The sequence below is a fragment of the Citrus sinensis genome, chromosome 5 (genome assembly GCF_022201045.2).
Source record: "Citrus sinensis cultivar Valencia sweet orange chromosome 5, DVS_A1.0, whole genome shotgun sequence".
NCBI classification, from domain to species: Eukaryota; Viridiplantae; Streptophyta; class Magnoliopsida; order Sapindales; family Rutaceae; genus Citrus; species Citrus sinensis.
Window position 1 is genome coordinate 36,100,398 of NC_068560.1, and position 19,643 is coordinate 36,120,040.

The 19,643-nt window shown below is 33.9% G+C and overlaps 4 protein-coding genes across 5 annotated transcripts; 3 read left to right on the top strand and 1 right to left on the bottom strand.

Annotated features, from left to right (window-relative positions):
• On the top strand, positions 1–1,150 carry LOC102624970 (protein MIZU-KUSSEI 1). The gene has a single exon (XM_006473311.4). The coding sequence runs from the start codon at positions 274–276 to the stop codon at positions 985–987; it is 714 nt and encodes a 237-aa protein (XP_006473374.1). The 5' UTR covers positions 1–273; the 3' UTR covers positions 988–1,150.
• A 5,343-nt stretch (positions 1,151–6,493) lies between these two features.
• Positions 6,494–7,842, top strand: LOC102625256 (transcription factor MYB77). Its single transcript, XM_006473312.4, has one exon. The coding sequence runs from the start codon at positions 6,726–6,728 to the stop codon at positions 7,488–7,490; it is 765 nt and encodes a 254-aa protein (XP_006473375.2). The 5' UTR covers positions 6,494–6,725; the 3' UTR covers positions 7,491–7,842.
• Positions 7,843–13,886: 6,044 nt separating this feature from the next.
• Positions 13,887–17,133, top strand: LOC102625523 (uncharacterized). Of its 2 annotated transcripts, none has more exons than XM_006473314.4 (3): positions 13,887–14,397; positions 14,654–15,136; positions 16,713–17,133. In XM_006473314.4, the coding sequence occupies exons 2-3, from the start codon at positions 14,672–14,674 to the stop codon at positions 16,869–16,871; spliced, it is 624 nt and encodes a 207-aa protein (XP_006473377.2). In that variant the 5' UTR covers positions 13,887–14,397; positions 14,654–14,671; the 3' UTR covers positions 16,872–17,133. The 2 variants fall into 2 exon arrangements, with proteins under 2 accessions (XP_006473377.2, XP_006473376.2); XM_006473313.4 differs by having other exon boundaries at positions 13,888–14,202.
• A 503-nt stretch (positions 17,134–17,636) lies between these two features.
• On the bottom strand, positions 17,637–18,431 carry LOC102620148 (hypothetical protein). Its single transcript, XM_006473826.3, has one exon. It carries the CDS (start codon positions 18,292–18,294, stop codon positions 17,869–17,871), a length of 426 nt encoding a protein of 141 aa, XP_006473889.2. The 5' UTR covers positions 18,295–18,431; the 3' UTR covers positions 17,637–17,868.
• Positions 18,432–19,643: the final 1,212 nt, after the last annotated feature.

The window sequence follows — 19,643 nt, forward strand, 5'->3', positions numbered from 1 at the left end:
GCATTGCCATCCCCACACCTCGTGGTCCGACCCCTTATCTTAAATCACATTCAATTCAACCATCTCTCTTTTTCATCACTAAACTTAGTCACATCAAAACTTTAGTCCCATTAGTTTAACCAACTTGTATTTGTTTATCTTCCCTTCCCCACTTAAAAAAGTTTCCAAGGACAATCCAACCACCGTCCTAATTCACTCATACATATATGCCATAGCTATACCATCCCTAGATTTATCTTCCACCAAACATACCCTAATTATTTACGTTCAAAGATGCCACCAATACACTCAAGTCCATATTACCAAATGGATAATCCGGCGATACTATCATTGCTCCGGCATACTACTACCGGCACGGGTGAACCGAAGCGTTCCAAGTCATCATCCACGGGCGGGCTTTTAAAGATATTCAAGCTCTTTCCTATGCTAACCTCAGGTTGCAAGATGGTTGCATTATTGGGTAGACCGCGAAAGCCTTTACTCAAAGACAGCGCTACGACGGGCACTATTTTTGGTTTTCGCAAAGGGAGAGTGTGTCTAGCCATACAAGAAGATCCTCATTGCTTACCAATGTTTGTTATAGAGCTACCCATGCTTACAACCGCTCTTCAAAAGGAAATGGCTTCTGATATCGTTAGAATCGCGCTGGAATCTGAAACCAAGACTCATAAGAAGAAGCTCCTAGAGGAGTTTGTTTGGGCCGTGTATTGTAATGGCAGAAAAATCGGGTACTCCATTAGGAGGAAGCATTTGTCAGACGATGAACTTCATGTGGTGCAACTTTTGCGAGGTGTGTCAATGGGCGCGGGTGTGCTTCCGTCTCCAAATGAGAAGGAAGCAAGCGCATGTACAGATGGTGAATTGACGTACATGAGAGCAAGATTTGAGAGGGTTGCTGGGTCTAAGGATTCTGAGGCTTTTTATATGATCAATCCAGAGGGTGCAGCAGGGCCTGAATTGAGCATTTTCTTTGTCAGAAACCATTAATTAGATTTTTATTTTTATATGTATATGTACTACGACTACAGCTAGGTACGTTCGTAATTAATTCTGTGAATTAAACATTTGTCACGAATGTCATAAAAGAAAAGTCGCTTATGCTTTTTTTTATTATTGTTCAATGATTTAAAAGGACGAAGATCATTAATTATCGGCCTTCTCTTTGTAGTCTTATATACATATCGTTTGGCTCCTAGTCCATTAATTTCCAATTCCAATTCATGCCATCGATTGCATCGTTTTGCTTCAGCAGCGGTCAGCACGACCCAGAAGAGAATTTTTTTTTATTTTTTTATTTTTTTAGCTGGAAGCTTGGAGAAAGTACCTGAAATATTATAATGTGGAGGAAATATGTAATTATGATATTCATCAGCATGCTTGACGTTTTTGTTTCTTCCGATAATCATTAATCATTGTCAATTAAAGCTCCATTATTTGGCATGAAAACAAACAAATGAAGTTAAAAGTCTTATCATGAGAGTAAGTGGACGCCATCAAGAAAAGGGTTTCACCTAATCTCAACGCGTGCTACTTATAATGGGCTCAAATTGGAAAGCTGCCGTGTCCAGAAGAAATGCTCACTGTAGTGGAATCAATGTTACGGAATATGGATGGTGAAATATCCATCAATCTATCAAACGATGTCTCACCTCCCTGTCAGTTTTCTGGCGTTTTCTTTTTCTTTTGTTTAAAACAAAAAAGAAAAAAAAAATTATTATTATTATTATTATTATTATGTGTATGATGAAGGGCCGCATTCAACGGAATTAGATGAACATAGCAACAATGCAGAAAAAAGATCATGTCGCGAAGTACCTTTCATTTCCTTCTTAGAGGCCACTCGCTTTCTTGCTATGGCATTGCTAATACGCTCTCACTGCATAAACTAAAAACCATGTATCTCCTTTCTCTCTTAACCAAAACTTCTGCTGCCACTAGGGACTAGGCCTAGTTACTCAGTGGTAACTCACATCCTCAAAATGCTTGAAGGTGTGAGTTTGAGCCCCCACATAGACAGATAGACTCATTCTAATTCTCTATCCTACAAGTGTAAATTGCAACTAGATTTCTCTCTCATTATTTGTGACAGCAGATATCCGAGCTAATATACATCTAATTGTATTACAAGTATGTATTTATAGAATTAATTATAACAAGTTCAAGAAAATAAAACAAAAAAAAAAGGCCAAAATCAAAAAATAAACATACGAATGAATTATCTAAAAAGTAAAAATAAAAAATCAACGTAAAAAAAAAATATATTAAGTCGATCTGGGCACCCAGCCCGCCGGCCGCAATCCTATTCGAACTTAAACATCTGCAAACTAGCCAAGAAAAATCTTGATACTTGATAGAGCTAGCCCACTGGACCACACTGTCACAGACGATCCGTTGTCACTATTGCGCGGATCGTTTTAAATTCGATGGGCCCTATCCACAGTGGTGGCAAAGTACCCAAGCCTTCACCTAAAGGCCCGTAGCCAGTTAATTGATGGTCATGTTAGTGAGCTGTTTTCGGGAAACTTCAGGCGCCGTTCCAAATTGAATGAAACCCAACATCGTGTCAGCTGCTACTTTGCTACCACTCTTTTTTTTTTTTTTTTTTTTTTTTGTTCACCACGTTGATGTCTTTTTTATTTTTTCCTTTTTCGGGTTTCTGTCAATCTTCGCATTCATGAATTGAAGTTGTAGTTGACCAACGAAGTAGAAATTAAACCATTCTTTTTTTTCTTTTTTAACTGTATACAATCAAAACCACATTTAAAATGCTCGTGTTAAAAGTTCCAGTAAGATTTACTGTTTGAGGGTAAAAATAAATATTTCTGCATCGTTTGCACGGTAAGTCAATAACCTCCAACCATGCTTCATTTACTTGGCCAAGCGGCCGGGCATCGCCGTTTGAATCCTATAGATGTTAGAGAATTAAAATAAGCAATTTGAATTTTGCCTTATTTGTAACTTTTAAAAATAAGTAAAAATATATAATAACCAAAAAAATACACATATCATACTATTAAAGAGTATTATTTTGATAATTTTTGACATATTCGTATGAACAGAAGAATATTAACATGGGATGAACGTAATTATACATGAAAACATTTTACTAAAATATGTTCGTATTGGAGCCATTCTACTTAAAATTTTCTTATCTGCGCTATGTGTTAGTTTATGTTTCATTAGCCAATTTGTTGATATTTGATAATAAGAAAACTTAGGAGCTTCAAATCAATTACTTAAATAGTAAGTAGCTTTAAGTTTTGAAATCACGCCAAAAATTAATTATTCATAAGTATTACAACTAATTAATATATCAGAAATAATACAATCAACTAATATATATATATATATTTATTACTTATATAATAAATTTTTTAAATAAATACATATATATTATAATATTATATACTTATCATACAATTGATATTGTCCGTTCGATATATTTTAAAACTCCTCCTTGAATGAATGAAGAGATTTTATTGTGCTGTTTTCTTATTAATTAGCACACAAGGAAGGGGGAAAAACACAAGAGGTACAAAACAAACCACAACAGGATTCAACCAAAATAACCAATTGTTGACTCGTGCACAAGAGGACAAACTACCCGTTCCCACGCGGTTTTGAGCCTAACCAAACAGTCGAAGTCGATTGAACCAAACCAACCGGCAATTGGGTTGGAAGGGAACAGTTAAGGTCCCACCGAATGGCTAAAAACATGAAGATCATGCGGCTCAAATTCCTCTCGTCACAAAAATTTAAATTTCTGTAGCAGACAGGGTTCTATTTTAGGCCCCACCATTCAACAGCTGGTGGATAAATTATTGAGAGGACTCACTCATTGAGCATGTTAGTGCCTTGTATTTTCATTGGATGTTTGAAAAACTCTTCAATCCAGTCGGTGAATGTGAGTCAGGGTTTGATGCCAGCTGTAACATCAACTGCCCAACTGCTTCTTGCTAAAGTTGCATCACAAGGTACACCATAACACTCCAAAATCCATAAATATCGCCACGTGGGCGGCTAGGATGCAATGATGATATCAGTTCCGTTCAGATTACCGGGCTTTAATACCCCAGTCTATGTTAAGCGCGTGCTCTTTTACGAGCCATTCACCAGCTAATTTACCATTTCTTTTCACTATATCATCACGTTTCGTGCAAATTCATTTAGTCTCTGGAAAGCATAAAATAAAGAGAGGCAAATTCAAATTGTTAAATCTTTTATAAAGTCGTATATAAGCTGTGGAAAGTTTATGAGGGTCAAAGTATTTTTTCTTATAGAATTAAATTAATGTTTGCAAAAGTTTGAGTGCGCATTTCTTTGTGATGAGATCATTTACACTCTAAAAACTACTCTAATACTCTCGTTTTAATAAAATAATTTATTATAAAATTATTCATTATGTGAATTATTATTAAGAATAATTTATTTATGAGCCAATGTAACTTAATTACTTTAAACACTAACATAGCACCCTCACTATTCAACATATAATCATCTTACCACGGACTTTTAAATTTTTTTTAACATCTTAAAAAAACACTTCGTTCAATATGTAGTAAATTAATATTTTAAATTATTTTGAGGACAAAGTATTTGTGACCCTCATATTTTTCAAAAAATAAAATAAACTAAAAATATTGGAAAGGTGCTCATATTTTTTGTCTTTAATTTAAAAAAATTAAAATCTCTTTAAAACCACTAATCCAGTCGGCATCTTCTTCTTCTTCTTCTTCTTCTTCTTCTTTGTGTGATACTGTGATATGACAATTTGTTTTCTAGTTATTATTGCGAGTCAATAAAAGTCCATACTTCTTGATCTTAAAGACTTTGAGGGTGTAAAAATTAATATTGAATACATTTTTTAATTAACCAAAACTAATAAGTAAACTTTTTTTAAATAATTTATTTGAAACTTGACTTAATTCCATTGTTGTAAGTTATGTTAAATTTCTTGAAAATTTTATTCGAGCATGTTGAATAATTTTATTAGTATTTTAAGTAAACTAATTAAAAAAAATTTTTGACGTTTTTAAGAGTGTAAATTTAATAAATGAGTGTATAGAATAATATAACATTCAAAATAATTTTTAGAGTACAAATAGTCTCACTTATTTTCTTGAGCCCCTTAAAAATAATATTTAAAGATACTTTCATTCTTTATGCAATAAAACCTTTTAAATCATTTTCAAAGTAGTGGTACACATAGTACTTTGTATTGATTAATTAAACTTGATGCTTCTTTAAATTATTTGAAAACTTTATGCAACAATATTTTTAAGTCAAATCTTTTTTTTTTTTTGAATGAAAGTCAAATAAAATTTCTTTTAGAAGAAAAGTTTTGAATTGATATTTAGAAATCTCATCTCTTTATACTTTTCAGATATGCAACATAATTTAAATCTTTATATGCGTGTGTCTGTGTATCTATGTTGTTTCAAAATGATTTATCCCGCTCCTAGAAACTGTTAGAAATGCAATAATTTGGATTGTGAAAGTCACGCTCCTAAAAGAAGAGTGAGACGATTGCGTAATCGTGGATCACAGTACAAAGTCAAAGAGATTCAACTCGAATCACGTGAGATTCTTACAGGCTGGGAGTGGGCCCATCCTACGTGGAAGACGTTGAAGTCATCTTCAATCTGGTTATTTTAAGAGGTTCCTTTAAACAGGGGTCTTTTGTGACGGTCGATTTGAGCCGTTGATTTAAGCGATTGAGGATCCGGATTTGGACTAACTCAGTGTAACAGCTGTAAATCTGAGCAAAAAGTTAGTCAAAAGAATAGGCCCCACTTTCTGTTTTAAAACGTTTGTTTTGTGTTAAACAGCTCTTCCTTTCCTGTCATGTTTTAAACGCTCTTTTATTAGCATAGTTTTCGAGTACGAGAATGATTTTATTAATTTTCTTTTCTCCACCCAGATCCCTTCAATTCCATTTTTACCCCTAAGTATTGTAACCCTGTGGCCTGTGCAACACGCAAAAAATCAAGCTTGGGTCTAACGTAAATATATTTAAGAAAATAACTATTGTTCTATCGGGATAACTTACTACACACGGTAAAGGATAGTAACATACCAACTTTGTACACAGTTTAATCATGCCCATCTTTTCTTCTTTTGGCCCACGAGTTCAAGAACAATAATAATATATTTGTTGTCTTTTTGTCTATATACACAACCATATAGTAATGTAATCTATGCAATTAGGGGAAGAATTGTCAATTATCTCAGTGTCTTACTCTCTTGTAGACACAGTACTTAAAATTACAAGATTAACAAAATTGTCTTGGAGTCTTCGACATAGAGACATTTGATTAGCTGGTCTAATCTTGAAAGATGATCGTGGAATGGTTTTGTCCCCACATCTAGATTAATTATGCTATACTATCTTATAAACGTAATATAAAACCCAAAACGGTCAATAAACAAGTGGAGACAAAGTGGAAGAGACTCTGCGGCTAACTTTAGCTCGCAGAAAGAAAATCAAAGTAATAAAAACACTAATTCGAGTTAAAAAAAACCCCTACCAACTTTACAAAAGCAAGCTTCCTGGAAGTAACCCCTCTTCTTATTTAGTGCTTTGCGCTTGATTTGTTCATGCACCCCCCTTTTATCTCACAGTCACATACAGTATATAAGCCTCAAACTCCCCCTTTAGTCATTCTTGCGTTACATAATATCATCAGACATCACTGCTGACCATCTCTTTCTTTTGCTTTATATCAATGGAAGCGTGTTCTTATTCTTCCACTTCATCTTCTGAATCATCGTCTTCAGAGTCATCTTTATCTGGTAATAATAAAACTCGAAGAGCGACCCATAAACCCGAGAGGATTAAAGGTCCGTGGAGTGCTGAAGAAGACAGGATATTGACCAGGCTTGTCGAACGATATGGACCAAGAAACTGGTCTCTTATAAGCCGGTATATTAAGGGAAGGTCTGGGAAATCATGCAGGCTGAGGTGGTGTAACCAGTTGAGCCCGAGTGTCGCACACAGGCCATTTTCTCCAGCTGAGGACGACACCATCTTGGCCGCCCATGCTCGATTCGGGAACCGCTGGGCCACCATTGCCCGACTGCTACCTGGCCGGACCGATAATGCGGTAAAAAATCACTGGAACTCCACGTTGAAGCGAAGAACCAGAGAGCATCCAGTCCAAATGCAACCCCACCAACAACAACAATTAATGGATTCTGTTGATAATGGTGGCGATAACAATAATGATAATGAAAATATTGGACTCGGAGGTTTTGCTGTTTCAGGATCTCATCATCATCAGCAGCAGTGCATGGGATTGGAAGATGACGCATTGACCGCTTTGACTCTGGGGCCGCCGGGAGGTAGTAGTAGTATCAATATTAATGATAGTAGTGCGGAGAGGACGGAGAGTTTACCGGCGGGGTTTTGGGATGCGATGAGGGGTGTGATAGCACGGGAAGTGAGGGACTATATGAGTTCAACATTGTCCGGAACTTCAGGGTTTCATTAGAGATACGGCGTCGTGCTTGAGTGCTGACCGTGCTTGTGTTATGTGTTTTGTTAATCCATTAATGGGTGTGGTGGTGTTCCTTATTCCTCCTTTTTGTTCGTCTCTTTTGATTAATTTGGTGTTCATATGGGGATGTATTAATCAATCAAGGACATGAAGGATTAAAATTAAGACAGATCCTGAATAGCCTAAGCTCAGGGCATGCATTCCATTTCTTTTTTTTTTTTTTTTTCTCATTAAGTGAACAAAATTAAGTTAATTACTTATCATCTGTCTCTGTGTGGTTTGGTATTACAGCCTGTCACCAACGACGAAGAGAAAAGGAATTAAATTTACTATCATTTGTTTGTTATGAGATCGTCTTTAATTTTATTTGTTTTTTCCTCTCATGGTTATCGGGTTATGGCAAATCATATGATGCCACGTCATCCCGCATTGCATGCTTGATTATGACTCTCTAAATTTCAATTACACAAATTAACTTTCCTTAACTGGAAAGTGGTGTTGCTGGCATCTGAATTCTGAGCTGGATCACTTAGAGAAAGGATGATTTTTAATTTTATTTTATTTGATTCGTTGCTAAATTCTGCGCGTTTAGATAAAATAATGTGAGGCCGAATACTTGTTGTAATATTAAATCCATTGCATTACATGGTCAAAACTCGTATCATGTACCAGTAAAGATATCCAGAATCAAAGAAACTTCTCTAATTCTTCGAGCTAGGGAATGTATATGGTGAATGGCGATGGTATGTCACAATCGTTGTTTTCACTAGAACATGATCCTTGTACCCCCCCCCCCCCCCTCCCTTCCTTTTTTCCTTTCCATTGGACCAAATAACATGAACTAAAGTGAATGTTATAAAAAAGGCTCCTAAAGGGTTTCACATCAATTTCATAAATTTTCTTAATTTTTGAGGATTTTTTATTTTTTGAAAAGTTTTTGAAACTCCATAAAAATTATTTCAAACCTCCAAAATCAATTTCCTTTTTTCCCATGATTTTATTTAATCAATATTTACATACATGCAAAAACTTAGTTCGAAATTCAATGCGTTCTCAAAATTGTTGTTTAAAGGCCTTAAACCGTGTACTAGAGCCTTCGGCACTAGGTCTCAAAACATTGAGTTTCTTCCACCAAAACCCAACTTGATCCATCAAAGGGAGTCCCAAAGAGTTTCACATCAACCCTATAAATTCTCTAAATTTTTTGGAATTTTTTTTTTTAAATAAAAATTTTGTAAAAAAATATCAAGCCTTCAAATTGACTCCTTCGGTCCTTCCCCCTCCAATGGTCTAGTTTCTCTATTATCTATATATATGTTTGCAAAAACCTAGCTCCTAATTCAACACCATCATGGAATCGATCTCTGAAGACCCAAAACTCTGCATTATAGCCTTAGTTCGTAGCTAAAGTGGGCCCAAAAAATTAGGAATTTTTTTTCACTAAAATCCTATTTGGGACATAAAAAATGTCTCCTAAAAAGTTTCACATCAATTTAACAAATTCTCTTAATTTCTCGGATTTTTTTATTTTCTAGAAAATACTTTGAAATTCGTAACAGTTATTTCAGGCCTCCAAATTGATTCATTTTTTTTTTCTTGTGGTCTAGTTCTAGCAATGTTTACGTGAGTGCAAAACTAGCTCAAAATTCAACACCTTCGTGAAATTGTGCTATAAATGCCTACAACCATGTGCTAGCCTTCTGTTCTATACCCGATGAAAATTTTGAGGTTTTTTTTTCCCTATTAAAACCCTATTTGGGCTATAAAAAGGCTTCCAGGAATTTCACATCAATGCGAAAATTTCTCATAATTTGTTGGCATTTTTTTTGGTTTTTTGAGAAATTTTTTGAAAATTCATAAAAATTATTTCAAGAACCCAAATTGACTCATGTTTTTTTCTTATAGTCTAATTTCACCAATATATTAAGTACGTGCAAAGAACTTGCTTGAAATTCAAAGCCATCATGAAATCCAAAACCATGCGCTAAGTATATATACACATATATCCAGTGATTATCAAGTAAAAAACGCATATCTTAATGCACTACATGATAAAATTTATTGTATTAGAGCGTGCATTTTTTTTTTTAACTCTTGCCTTACTTTAATAAAGTAAGAGATAACTTAATAGAAAACTACTCGTATATCATATTCATTAGAATGTAGAGTTGAATAAGTTATTAGAATCTTACTAAAATAGGGTATAGTATGCAACAAGGGTGCGTTTAGTGGCAGGATAATAAGTTAGGGATTTGACTAATTGATAAAAAAAATTGTCATATCTTATGTTTGGTGTGTACATAGCTTTTGATTAAACTTATCCTGGGCCACAAAATAATCTGATAAGCTTAAGAAAATTTATCCCATGAACCCCCATGGGATGAACTTGTTGGAATAATTTTACAAAGTATATTTACCAATTTATCAATATTAATACCATATCAATATGTAAATATAGAATTATAAATAAATAAAATATAAAAAACTATCAATCGATTATTAATAGAAAATATTCAACAAATTTCACTTAATTTAAAATTTATTAATTTAATTATTTTATTTAAGAACTATTATAAAAATTATAATTTAATGTGAGGTAAGCAACTGAGAATAAAAAACCCAAACATTTAGTGAGTTTTATTTATTTTTAACCAATTTAATGAAAAAATTATAAATCTAATCTAATCAAATCCTATTTGTTATATATTAATTTTGAGACAACACTAATTATAATCCTATCCTATTTTATCCCTTCTTATCTTATTCTAACCTATCCAACGGACCAAACAAGTCCCCAAAAAATATATTTTTAAAGAGCAACCCACAAATTTTATGTCTCACAAACTAGGGGTACAGTTGGCAGAGCCGTGTCCCATTTTATCGAGACATTTTCGCAATTTCACGTTCATGATTAATATAATTTTACATAACGCTTGCAGCGCGCACGTTTTTAACTGCGCCAAAGCTTCATGTCTTGACTCTTGCGGCACTACCTTTCCAGTTATTCTTACTAATTCTAAAGACTAACATTATTATTTAAATTTGATTTAATTATAATACCTATATTATATATTTCATACAAATTAAAGAGGTCATGATTATATATGACTCAGAAACATTCGGTTCATATTAAAATAACCACATATATATCAAATCTTATATAAGTCACATGCATCGAAAAAGTAAGGAGAAAATAAATGTTAATAGTATAGCTCTTATTTAACCGAAAGTTTTATTACTTTGAATTAAACTTTTATTATTTTTATAAAAGAAGCATGCCTAAACGGGGTATAACTTCTTGATAGTACGGCAAGAGACTTATGTTGTGTTTACTTTCTGGAGTGAGAGTGAGGAGTGTAGATTCCTCCCACTCCAGTGTTTACTTCAACTAATTATGAAATGATTAGGAATTCAACTCTGTAGACCTCACCTATTTTTGGAGTGGGGAGTAGGAGTGGGAATCCACTCCCACCTCTCCCTTTTCTACCATTTTTTAAATTTAATTTAATTTGATTTAATATTTTATATTTAATAAACTAAAATAAAATAAATAATATTATATTTATTTAAATATTATTATTATATTTAACTAAATAATAATTTGCATTGATTATAAGTTAAAATGACTTTAAAATAATATTATTATATTAATAGAGAATTAATAAATATTACTATATGCTATCTTTATTTAATAATATAATATTATTATATTTATTTTAAAAATAATAGTACTTTATTTATTTAATAATTAATAATTAATAATAATAAATAGTTACTAATTTTGTACTAAACAATATTATATTAATAAATAATAAATTTAATATAATTATATTAAATAGAATAATGTTTCATTTTATATTTATCCTTCTTTTTATTAAATTTACTATAATTATATTTAATAAATATTTAAATAATATTATTTAACTAAATAATAATTGGGTTTGATTCTAAGTTTAATTTACTTAAAAATAATATTATTATATTAATAGAAAAAATAATATTATTATATACCATCTTTATTTGAAAATATAATAATATTATATTTATTTAAAAATTATAGTATTATATTTATTTAATATTAATAATTAATACTAATAAATAGTTTATTCTAAGAAAATATTAATTTCATACTATGTTAATAGTAAAAATATTTCATTTATATTGCCCTCATCAAAAATTTTTAATTTATATAATTAAAATTAAAATTAATAAAAATTGTGATGGTCATAATTAAGAATATTAATATTTATTATAAATTTACAAATATAATAAAATAAATGTTTATTCATTAAATATATTTTTATTAACTTTGTAATTAAAAATTATTATTCTTTAAATAAGGATAAAATTATAATTTGAAACTATTTACTCACAATCTAAGACAAAGTAAACACATAAATTGGATTCTGATCTTCATTCCATGCTTCAATTCCAGTGCAAGTAAACAACCTACTCTCAATCCCACTCCACACTCCTAATCCTAGGATTCGTACTCCTCAGAATTCCCACTCCAATCCAAAAAGTAAACGCTACCTTAAACATTAATAGAGAGATTATAGGTTCAGTTTAGTAATATGGTATCTTTTAAAATGATTAATGATAGTTGTACTGTAAAAATAATCAGTTACTAATTTATTTCGTGTTACTAATTTTATTGTTATGTTCTCATCTTGTGTGTTCGTATGTGCTAGGACATCTATTATGATTCTAGGAGTATTATTTATCTAACAAAAGATCACCGTTGGAACTCAGCATATACCTTTAGCATGCATAGATTTTTTCAGATATGAACCACTAGAAATAGATTTTAGAGGAACAAAATTAGTTTTTATAGTTGTTAATACCGACCTTACTCGTAGTTTGTGGCCTTTTATCTCGAGCAATAATTTCAGACCCAAGTCAGAGAGACGAGTTTGGTAGAAAAATAGCTGGAGTTGTTCTAAACACTTTTGCCGTACCACATAATCCAACTGAACGGGAAATTTTCCAGGAAATAGGACTAAAAAGGTTAATCAATAGACAATTTTAATATCGAAGGACCAGCAGACTCAAGAAGAAATATATCGGACAAGACAACGATAGTGTGTATATATATATACTTGGTCGCTACTGTAGTGACAGGGCACGAACAGAGTTTCGCTAATAATTGCTATTGTCTGTGCCGCTGTGTACAAAGATGGGAGATCACTCCCATGGTCAGACTCAAGAGAGACAGACGGCAGATTCGAGATCGAGTATTCTCAATAATAATAATAATAAAACAGGAAGCGTATGGGCCGGTCTTTCACTTTGTCCATTTTTGCGTGCTTACCAGCAACCGATTCCAGGATTTGTCTTTGTCCAGAAAGGCCCAAAAGTAATCGAGTTTTCGTCATGGCCTTTTGTACTGCTCTTTCATGACATTTTTCGGCGGTGATGGTGATAGTACGTGGTAACTTGAATTTCATTGCATTTCATGATCATCTCACAGCTGTTCGACATTGGGAAATTGTTTCTCGTACACAGTAAACGCTTAGAGCTATTAGCTATACTCGTTTTTTATCGAATGCTAGCCTAAGAGCGATATGTGAAGGTCGTATTAAATTCGGATTTGATGCTACCCAAATTTGTATGACATGTTAGGAAGCAGTTTATGGATTAAGATTCTCTCCTGATCTTATATTATCTAAATAAATTTTATTAATATGATTGGTAGTTAATAAATTAAAAAAAAAAGTAATTAAATCATAATCATCCACTAACATTAAAACACGTGTAGCATAAGATTTGTAAAAGATCAAAAGCGTTCAGATCAGGAGAGAAGTCTGATCAGCAATTTATAACGATAAATACATACTGTTGCAACATGATAATTCTTACCTCAAGCCCATAGTTTGATGAGATTCAAACATTTCAGATCTCATTTATCTGAATTTATTTTGCAATCTTATAGTACTCCCAAGCAGCAAGCAAGCACGTGGTAATTGTTGGATTAAAAGAAGAATAAATGAAAAGAAGAATACGCATTAAACCAGTGGATTTAGAGATCCTGTCCCCATCTTGCCTTTGGCTTTATTATTGTTTTTTATATAAAAACAAAAATAATAAAATGATACATCTAAATCATAGATCACTAATAATGTACATGTGTTAAATGTAAGATACAGTAGATGATCATTTAAAAATAAATTAATCCCTTGTGTAATTTTTATGAGAATCTAAATCCTAATGCAAATTCTGTGATAATTTTAGTGTGAAAAGAATGTTGATAATTTTTATTTAATTTATTTATTTGTTATTATTATTATTATTAAAAAAAAAGTTTTAAACGTTTTTATCAATTTTAGGACTCCGCGTATGTATAACCCGGCCCACTTAAAAGTCGAACTGCCATAGCAATCACTCAACGCCGTCGTTTTGATCTTGCGTTTTTCTTACTGTTAGTGTTGTGGTTTCACGAAGGTTTTAGATTTAGGTTCGTTAGTTGAAGACATTGACAGGTTTTCTGAACACTTGTAATTAGTTTGAAAATTAAAATTTTTGATATATTTTCTGAAAACTATTCACTGGAATGGAACTTCGTTGGCGCTCACCATCTACGGTGCCGTTTCGATTTGCTCGCTTTATCTTTTAGATGACAGTGCTGGAACAGTAAGCCGTATATCTTCTCTCTTTTAAGCTGTAATTCGTTACATTGACCGATTCGAATTGTAGCAGCTACGTAAAGGTTCGTTCTTAAATTTCTTTTTATTTTATTAATTTTGGAGGAAACTTAATATTTTTATACGGGTTTGCGGGATTTTATGGGGTTTTTGCTTTTACGAACTCCACGAGTCTTGTCTTCAAGCCGAACTGCTAGAGCTGCCAGGTCCGACCTCTGCCTTGGAGTTGAATGTGAGCAGTTGCTGCCTGGCCAGGAGAGGTGCGAAACCTACGTGGCATATCATACATATAACCATTTTTTTTTACAATTTCTTTTTTTGGGGGGGAAAAAGTTCAATTCATGTATTACTTCCAGTAAAACTAGGTTCATTGCGTAAAGAGGGCCGTTTTGTAGAAATGTTATAACCTTGTAAAAATATTAGCAATTCAATGTTCATATTCTTGTTTTGTTTGATTCTCCATATCCATATGCCTGTTGTTGACATATTGTCTTTGTTGTTTATCTTTTTGAGCAGTACTTTCCATCTGAGAAGATGGATTCTTCTCACAAACAGCCTTTCTTTTGTTTGAAATGGCCATGGCTTAATAATCAAAACCCTCAAGCTCCTAATGTTTGTACTTTCCAAGGCCCTTGGTTGTTGAAATCACTGCGAAATCTTGGATCCATTGCTTTCAATTCATTCGACATGTTTTCGAAATCCTCAAATTCATGGATCAACTCCTTTACTCACTCCCCATTGTATGTTAGAGCCGGTCAAAATAATAACTTGAAGTCGAAGAAAAGGATCTTGAGTCCAGAAGAACAAGGAGAGGCCGAACAAAGAGCATTTGCGTTGGCGCTGGCAAGTAGGAAAGAGGCTACGGTGATTGAATTCTACTCACCCAAATGCAGTCTGTGCAACTCCTTAATTGCTTTTGTCACGGAAGTGGAGAGTAGAAATTCAAACTGGCTGAACATTGTCATGGCAGATGCTGAAAACGAGAAATGGCTGCCTGAGGTAATGTGTTCCCTTCCTGACTTCTTTTACATAGATGCTTGAAATTTGGAAATGCATGGACTGAAAATTACGACTTTCCCTTTGGGTTTGGTTAAACTTTTTCTGTTATGTGCTATAACCATCCGGCGACAATTTATGATCTCTGTCTTTGTGAACGAAAGCATGAAGATGGAGATTCTACCCGTGTTATTTTATTTCACTTTTTGATCTTATTATTGTCATTGGCATGCCACATGGTATAATCAGTTCTACAACATTTAAATTAATGCAGCATTATTATTATTTTTGTCTCATATTAGTTAGACATACAAGATTCATAGTTTTATCAAGAAACATGCATAAATGCTCAGGACTTAATGTTGATAGTAACCAATCATCTTATCATGCACTAGGAAAATTGTTTCCCTTTCTGACATGCTCAGCCTCATCTTTATTGATTTTCTACCAAGAGATATTGTGATGCTCATTTATTTTCTGCCAGTAGTTATACTTGGCAATAATTTTCATTTTTTTACGGCAAGTATTTCCCAGATTAGGGTATTGGCAGGTGAAGCCAGTACAGGATATTGGCTTCATAGATCTAGCTATCTTTGTCATAACTAGACAACATGCGTATAATTTCTCCAATTGACATCGAAAGTACGACTGTTAAGTTCAATTGAAACTTTAATAGCTAGTTGAGTCCATATTTCCCTCACCATATTGATGTGCAAGGAGCACTTCAGTAATTAATTCGAAAGCAGTTTAGATTAATGCAAAGGAGAATGAGTGGGTTTAGTTAATCAAATGGTGAGCTTTTCATGTTCGTTTCTATTATAAAATTATGAATCCTAATAGTAGTATTTTCATCTAATGTGAAAGTACTTGAAGATTCATTATTATGCAACCACTGTGGATCAAAGAATTTTGATGGACTGAAGAATCTGGAGTCTAGTTCAAAAGGATTAAGGAAATAAATCGCGTTATATACTGGGCAAATAGGTAATCTAAACACAGTTATTGGTTCCACCCTCCCTGATGGCTTCTTTATTTTTTGGGTATGACATGCAGAAAAAATAATGATAAATCTTAAATCTAGCAAATTTAACAATACTAACAAATTACATATCCAGTTGTTCTTGAATGATGTTCCTGGCTTCAGCGTGATAGGATTGGTGTGATAGACATTTGTAGCCCATATGGCGTCATCGCTGCTGACTTTTATGGAATACATCACTGTTTGTTCTACTTATTGTGAAGCTCTGCAGAAGAAGATGCATCAAACATGAGTTAAGCTAAAAGAGCTAGCAACTCAGGTCACTCAGCCCCTAACAGCTATTTTCACCGGTTGCTGATTGGAATTGGTCTTGAGATTTTATGTCAATGCATGAGTTAGTGGAATAATTAACATATTTAGTTATGTGTGCATAATCTGGTATAATTAATTTCATTGAGCTTTATTATCCTGTCGGCTCCGTTTGCTAGTTCCTTCCGGTAGAAATGGTATTGTCCATTTTGTGGATTTCGATCATCAATCCCAATGATAAATGAAATTCATTTTGGATTGCTAATTTATTTATATTCATTGTTGATGCAGCTTCTCCATTATGACATTAATTATGTTCCTTGTTTCGTACTGTTGGACAAAGATGGGAAGGCACTGGCGAAGACAGGTATTCCAAGCAGTCGACTACATGTAGTGGCTGGTATTTCTCATCTTCTCAAAATGAAGCGCCCTTTGAAGAAGAACAGCTAGATTAAATTGAATTGAAGTCAACAAAAACTATCATCCTTGTTAAGTTCATGAAAGTCGTATCTGAAGTTGTAATTCTTTTTAAAATTTTTTAGTTTTGAATGGTCTGTGGAGTTGTAATTGTTTGTAGTGAAATTGATTCAGAGAAAAAGTGGTTCGCCCATCGGCATCAAATCTCTTGTATCCTTTGGATGGTTGAATTGGTTTGTTCTTAAATGTAATTGAAATGGTGCTAATTGAACTATTAGTTTTTATTCCCTGCCAACACTGCTGTCAGTTAAATAAGGTTGTTGAAAACTGTGGAGGGCACAACTCTGAACGATCATCCAGGCGTTTGTTACGGTTGTGCTATTCAAATAATTTTCCCAGGAGCATCTGCTTTATATTGTGAAGGGATCTCCTTTGTTAGGCCGGCCATAATTATTGAGCGGAAATGAACCGTATGGTGAGTGAAAAATTAGAATACCGAAATGCAGGCTTAAAGAGGAGAGGGGATGGGTGGGGGGTGGGTGGGGCCCGGCCCTCATGCAAACTGTGGCAGCTACCTAGTAATTGTTTCTCCAGTGTAACCAATTGTAAGGGGACGTTAGTCTCAGACTCTGCAAGGAACCCAAGCCTTTTAAGTTCCATTTGGCTGTGGAATTAAAGCACTTTCCCCAAACCCAAAAAAGTAAAACGGAATTTTTTTCAATGGCCAATTGTCTTTAGGCTACTCTGCTTCACACAAGCCTTTTGAAGGGAGTTTTGAAAAGCGAAATGAAGGATATGTCAAACAAGCCGCCCCACTTTGATTTGATTGAATGTAGTAACCATTACACTACACAATGGGAACAGTAAATCTCACAAAACAGGCCGCAGAAGGCAAAAAGATATTAAAGAGCCTCTCCTACACCGCCAAGTACAAGATCAAATTGATGTTGTAACTAAGCTAACAAATAGAAATAAAAGTATGGCCGCACAAAGAGTGGTTATCACAGACAAATTAAACCTTGTTAATAATCTACATGTGATGTGTAGGTTGGTTTGAAGAAGATGAGTGCTGTTCCTCTTCTTCTTCTTCTTCTTCTTCTTCTTCTTCTTCTTGCTTTCTTTCCTGGTGCGCTGGCGTTGGCACTGGAGTTGGAGTTGAAACAGAGGTGTCCGAAACATTAATAGGCGGCCTTTGTAATGGTAACGTGGGGCTAAGTCTTCCGTCAATGCATGAAGAGAACTTGCGCTCCGCCCAGCTCTCCATATCGAACTGACCATAACCCATGATTCTTTTTCCTGAGCAGAGCCGTCCGATCATGCCAGCAAGTACGCCTAAGATTATGATAACCACCAGTACCGCTATGACCGGGCCAACAGAACCGTGGCTGGGATAAGCATTGTAATACTGCTGGGTTGTAGTCGCTGTTGGTGGTTGCTGGGTTAAGGGCATTGTCATTTTTGGTTGCTTTAAAAATCTCTGTTTGTTTAACGTTAATGTGAAAATGTATATGAGGGCTTGGTCTGGGAAGTTGTTTACAAGAGACTGATTGCCGGATGTTCAAGTGCATATAAATTAGAAGAAAGAAAACACAACCTGATCCATTCTGTGCAAATCAGGGGCTTTAAATCTTTTATTATTACTTTGTAGAATTGTAGTGTGGCTCGTCTTTGTGAGAGAGAGAGAGAGAGAGAGAGAGAGATTCTCTCTTACTCCTAGCGAAGAAAAACGTATAATACACAAAATAAAATAAAATAAAAATTTAAAATTCAGGACTGGTTGCTCAACTTCCAAATAAAACTATAATTTGTGTATGTGAGTACATATACATATAATTGCTTTTTTCTTTTAAAACCGCTTAAGAGAAGATTTTGATAGAGAAATTGAGTGAGACATAATAATATGAGAAAAGGAAACACATGGACATGGTAGATCTAATATCCGATGGTGTGAAGATGGGCCTAAATAATTTTTTTTCTTTTTTTTTTTAAAGGAAAATATTTGAATGAAGAACCCAAATGAAATGACAGTGAAAAGGACGAAAGAAAAGAAAAGGGGAAAAGTTGATGAGAAAAAGACGAGGGAATCTGTAAGGAGTCTGTCAAAAGTTAAAAAAGTCCAAATCCTTTCTCCTAGACAGCCTCCTTTCAAAAACGTCGACGAACTTTTGCAGTGCCTTTTCTGGTTCCTAATAAGCAATTGGAAAACAACCTTAACACTTCACTCTTTACTCAGTACGTATGTATTAAAACAATGCTACAGTCAAACTCTCACTTGTAACGCGTGAACACCACTTTCCACACGACTTTTAACCCATTATTTGGCTACCTCGGTTCCCTTGACCGAAAATCATTTCTTGAATTATTTACCTAATTTCGTCTTCAGTGGAGAAAATGGAAAAGCCCATACAATTGATTACTTGGATGAGACGATTGACTGCATTCTTCCCTCTACAAATACAAACTTAACTAGTTACCTTGGAAATATGTTATTGCATCCCTCTCCATCTCCAGCCATCTTTGCATTTTAATGGGAAGACCAAATACATTAACACTAACATGGTCAAAGTAAAAAAAAAAGGAGTTGAAGACTCAGACAAACATTTATGTAAGAAGTTAATGTATGAAATGCAGGGGCTACTCAATTTGATACCCTTCTTCCCACAAGCATTTTACTCAGTTCAGCCGAATATTATGCTCAGGGCTAAACTGAAGAGTGATGTGAACCAATCAGTCGCCTGATGCCGAAATATTAAAATTTAACTCAATTCTTCGCCCTTTCTGACATGATCTTTTTCCCGGAGAAAA

What these genes read in the sequence shown, in the direction of transcription:
- LOC102625523 (XM_006473314.4), top strand. Translation starts at nt 14,672, where the DNA reads ATGGATTCTTCTCACAAACAGCCTTTCTTTTGTTTGAAATGGCCATGG. An exon ending in ACGAGAAATGGCTGCCTGAG is followed by an intron (nt 15,137 to 16,712) that starts GTAATGTGTTCC and finishes TTGTTGATGCAG; the next exon opens with CTTCTCCATTATGACATTAA.
- LOC102624970 (XM_006473311.4), top strand. Translation starts at nt 274, where the DNA reads ATGCCACCAATACACTCAAGTCCATATTACCAAATGGATAATCCGGCG.
- LOC102620148 (XM_006473826.3), bottom strand. Translation starts at nt 18,294, where the DNA reads ATGACAATGCCCTTAACCCAGCAACCACCAACAGCGACTACAACCCAG.
- LOC102625256 (XM_006473312.4), top strand. Translation starts at nt 6,726, where the DNA reads ATGGAAGCGTGTTCTTATTCTTCCACTTCATCTTCTGAATCATCGTCT.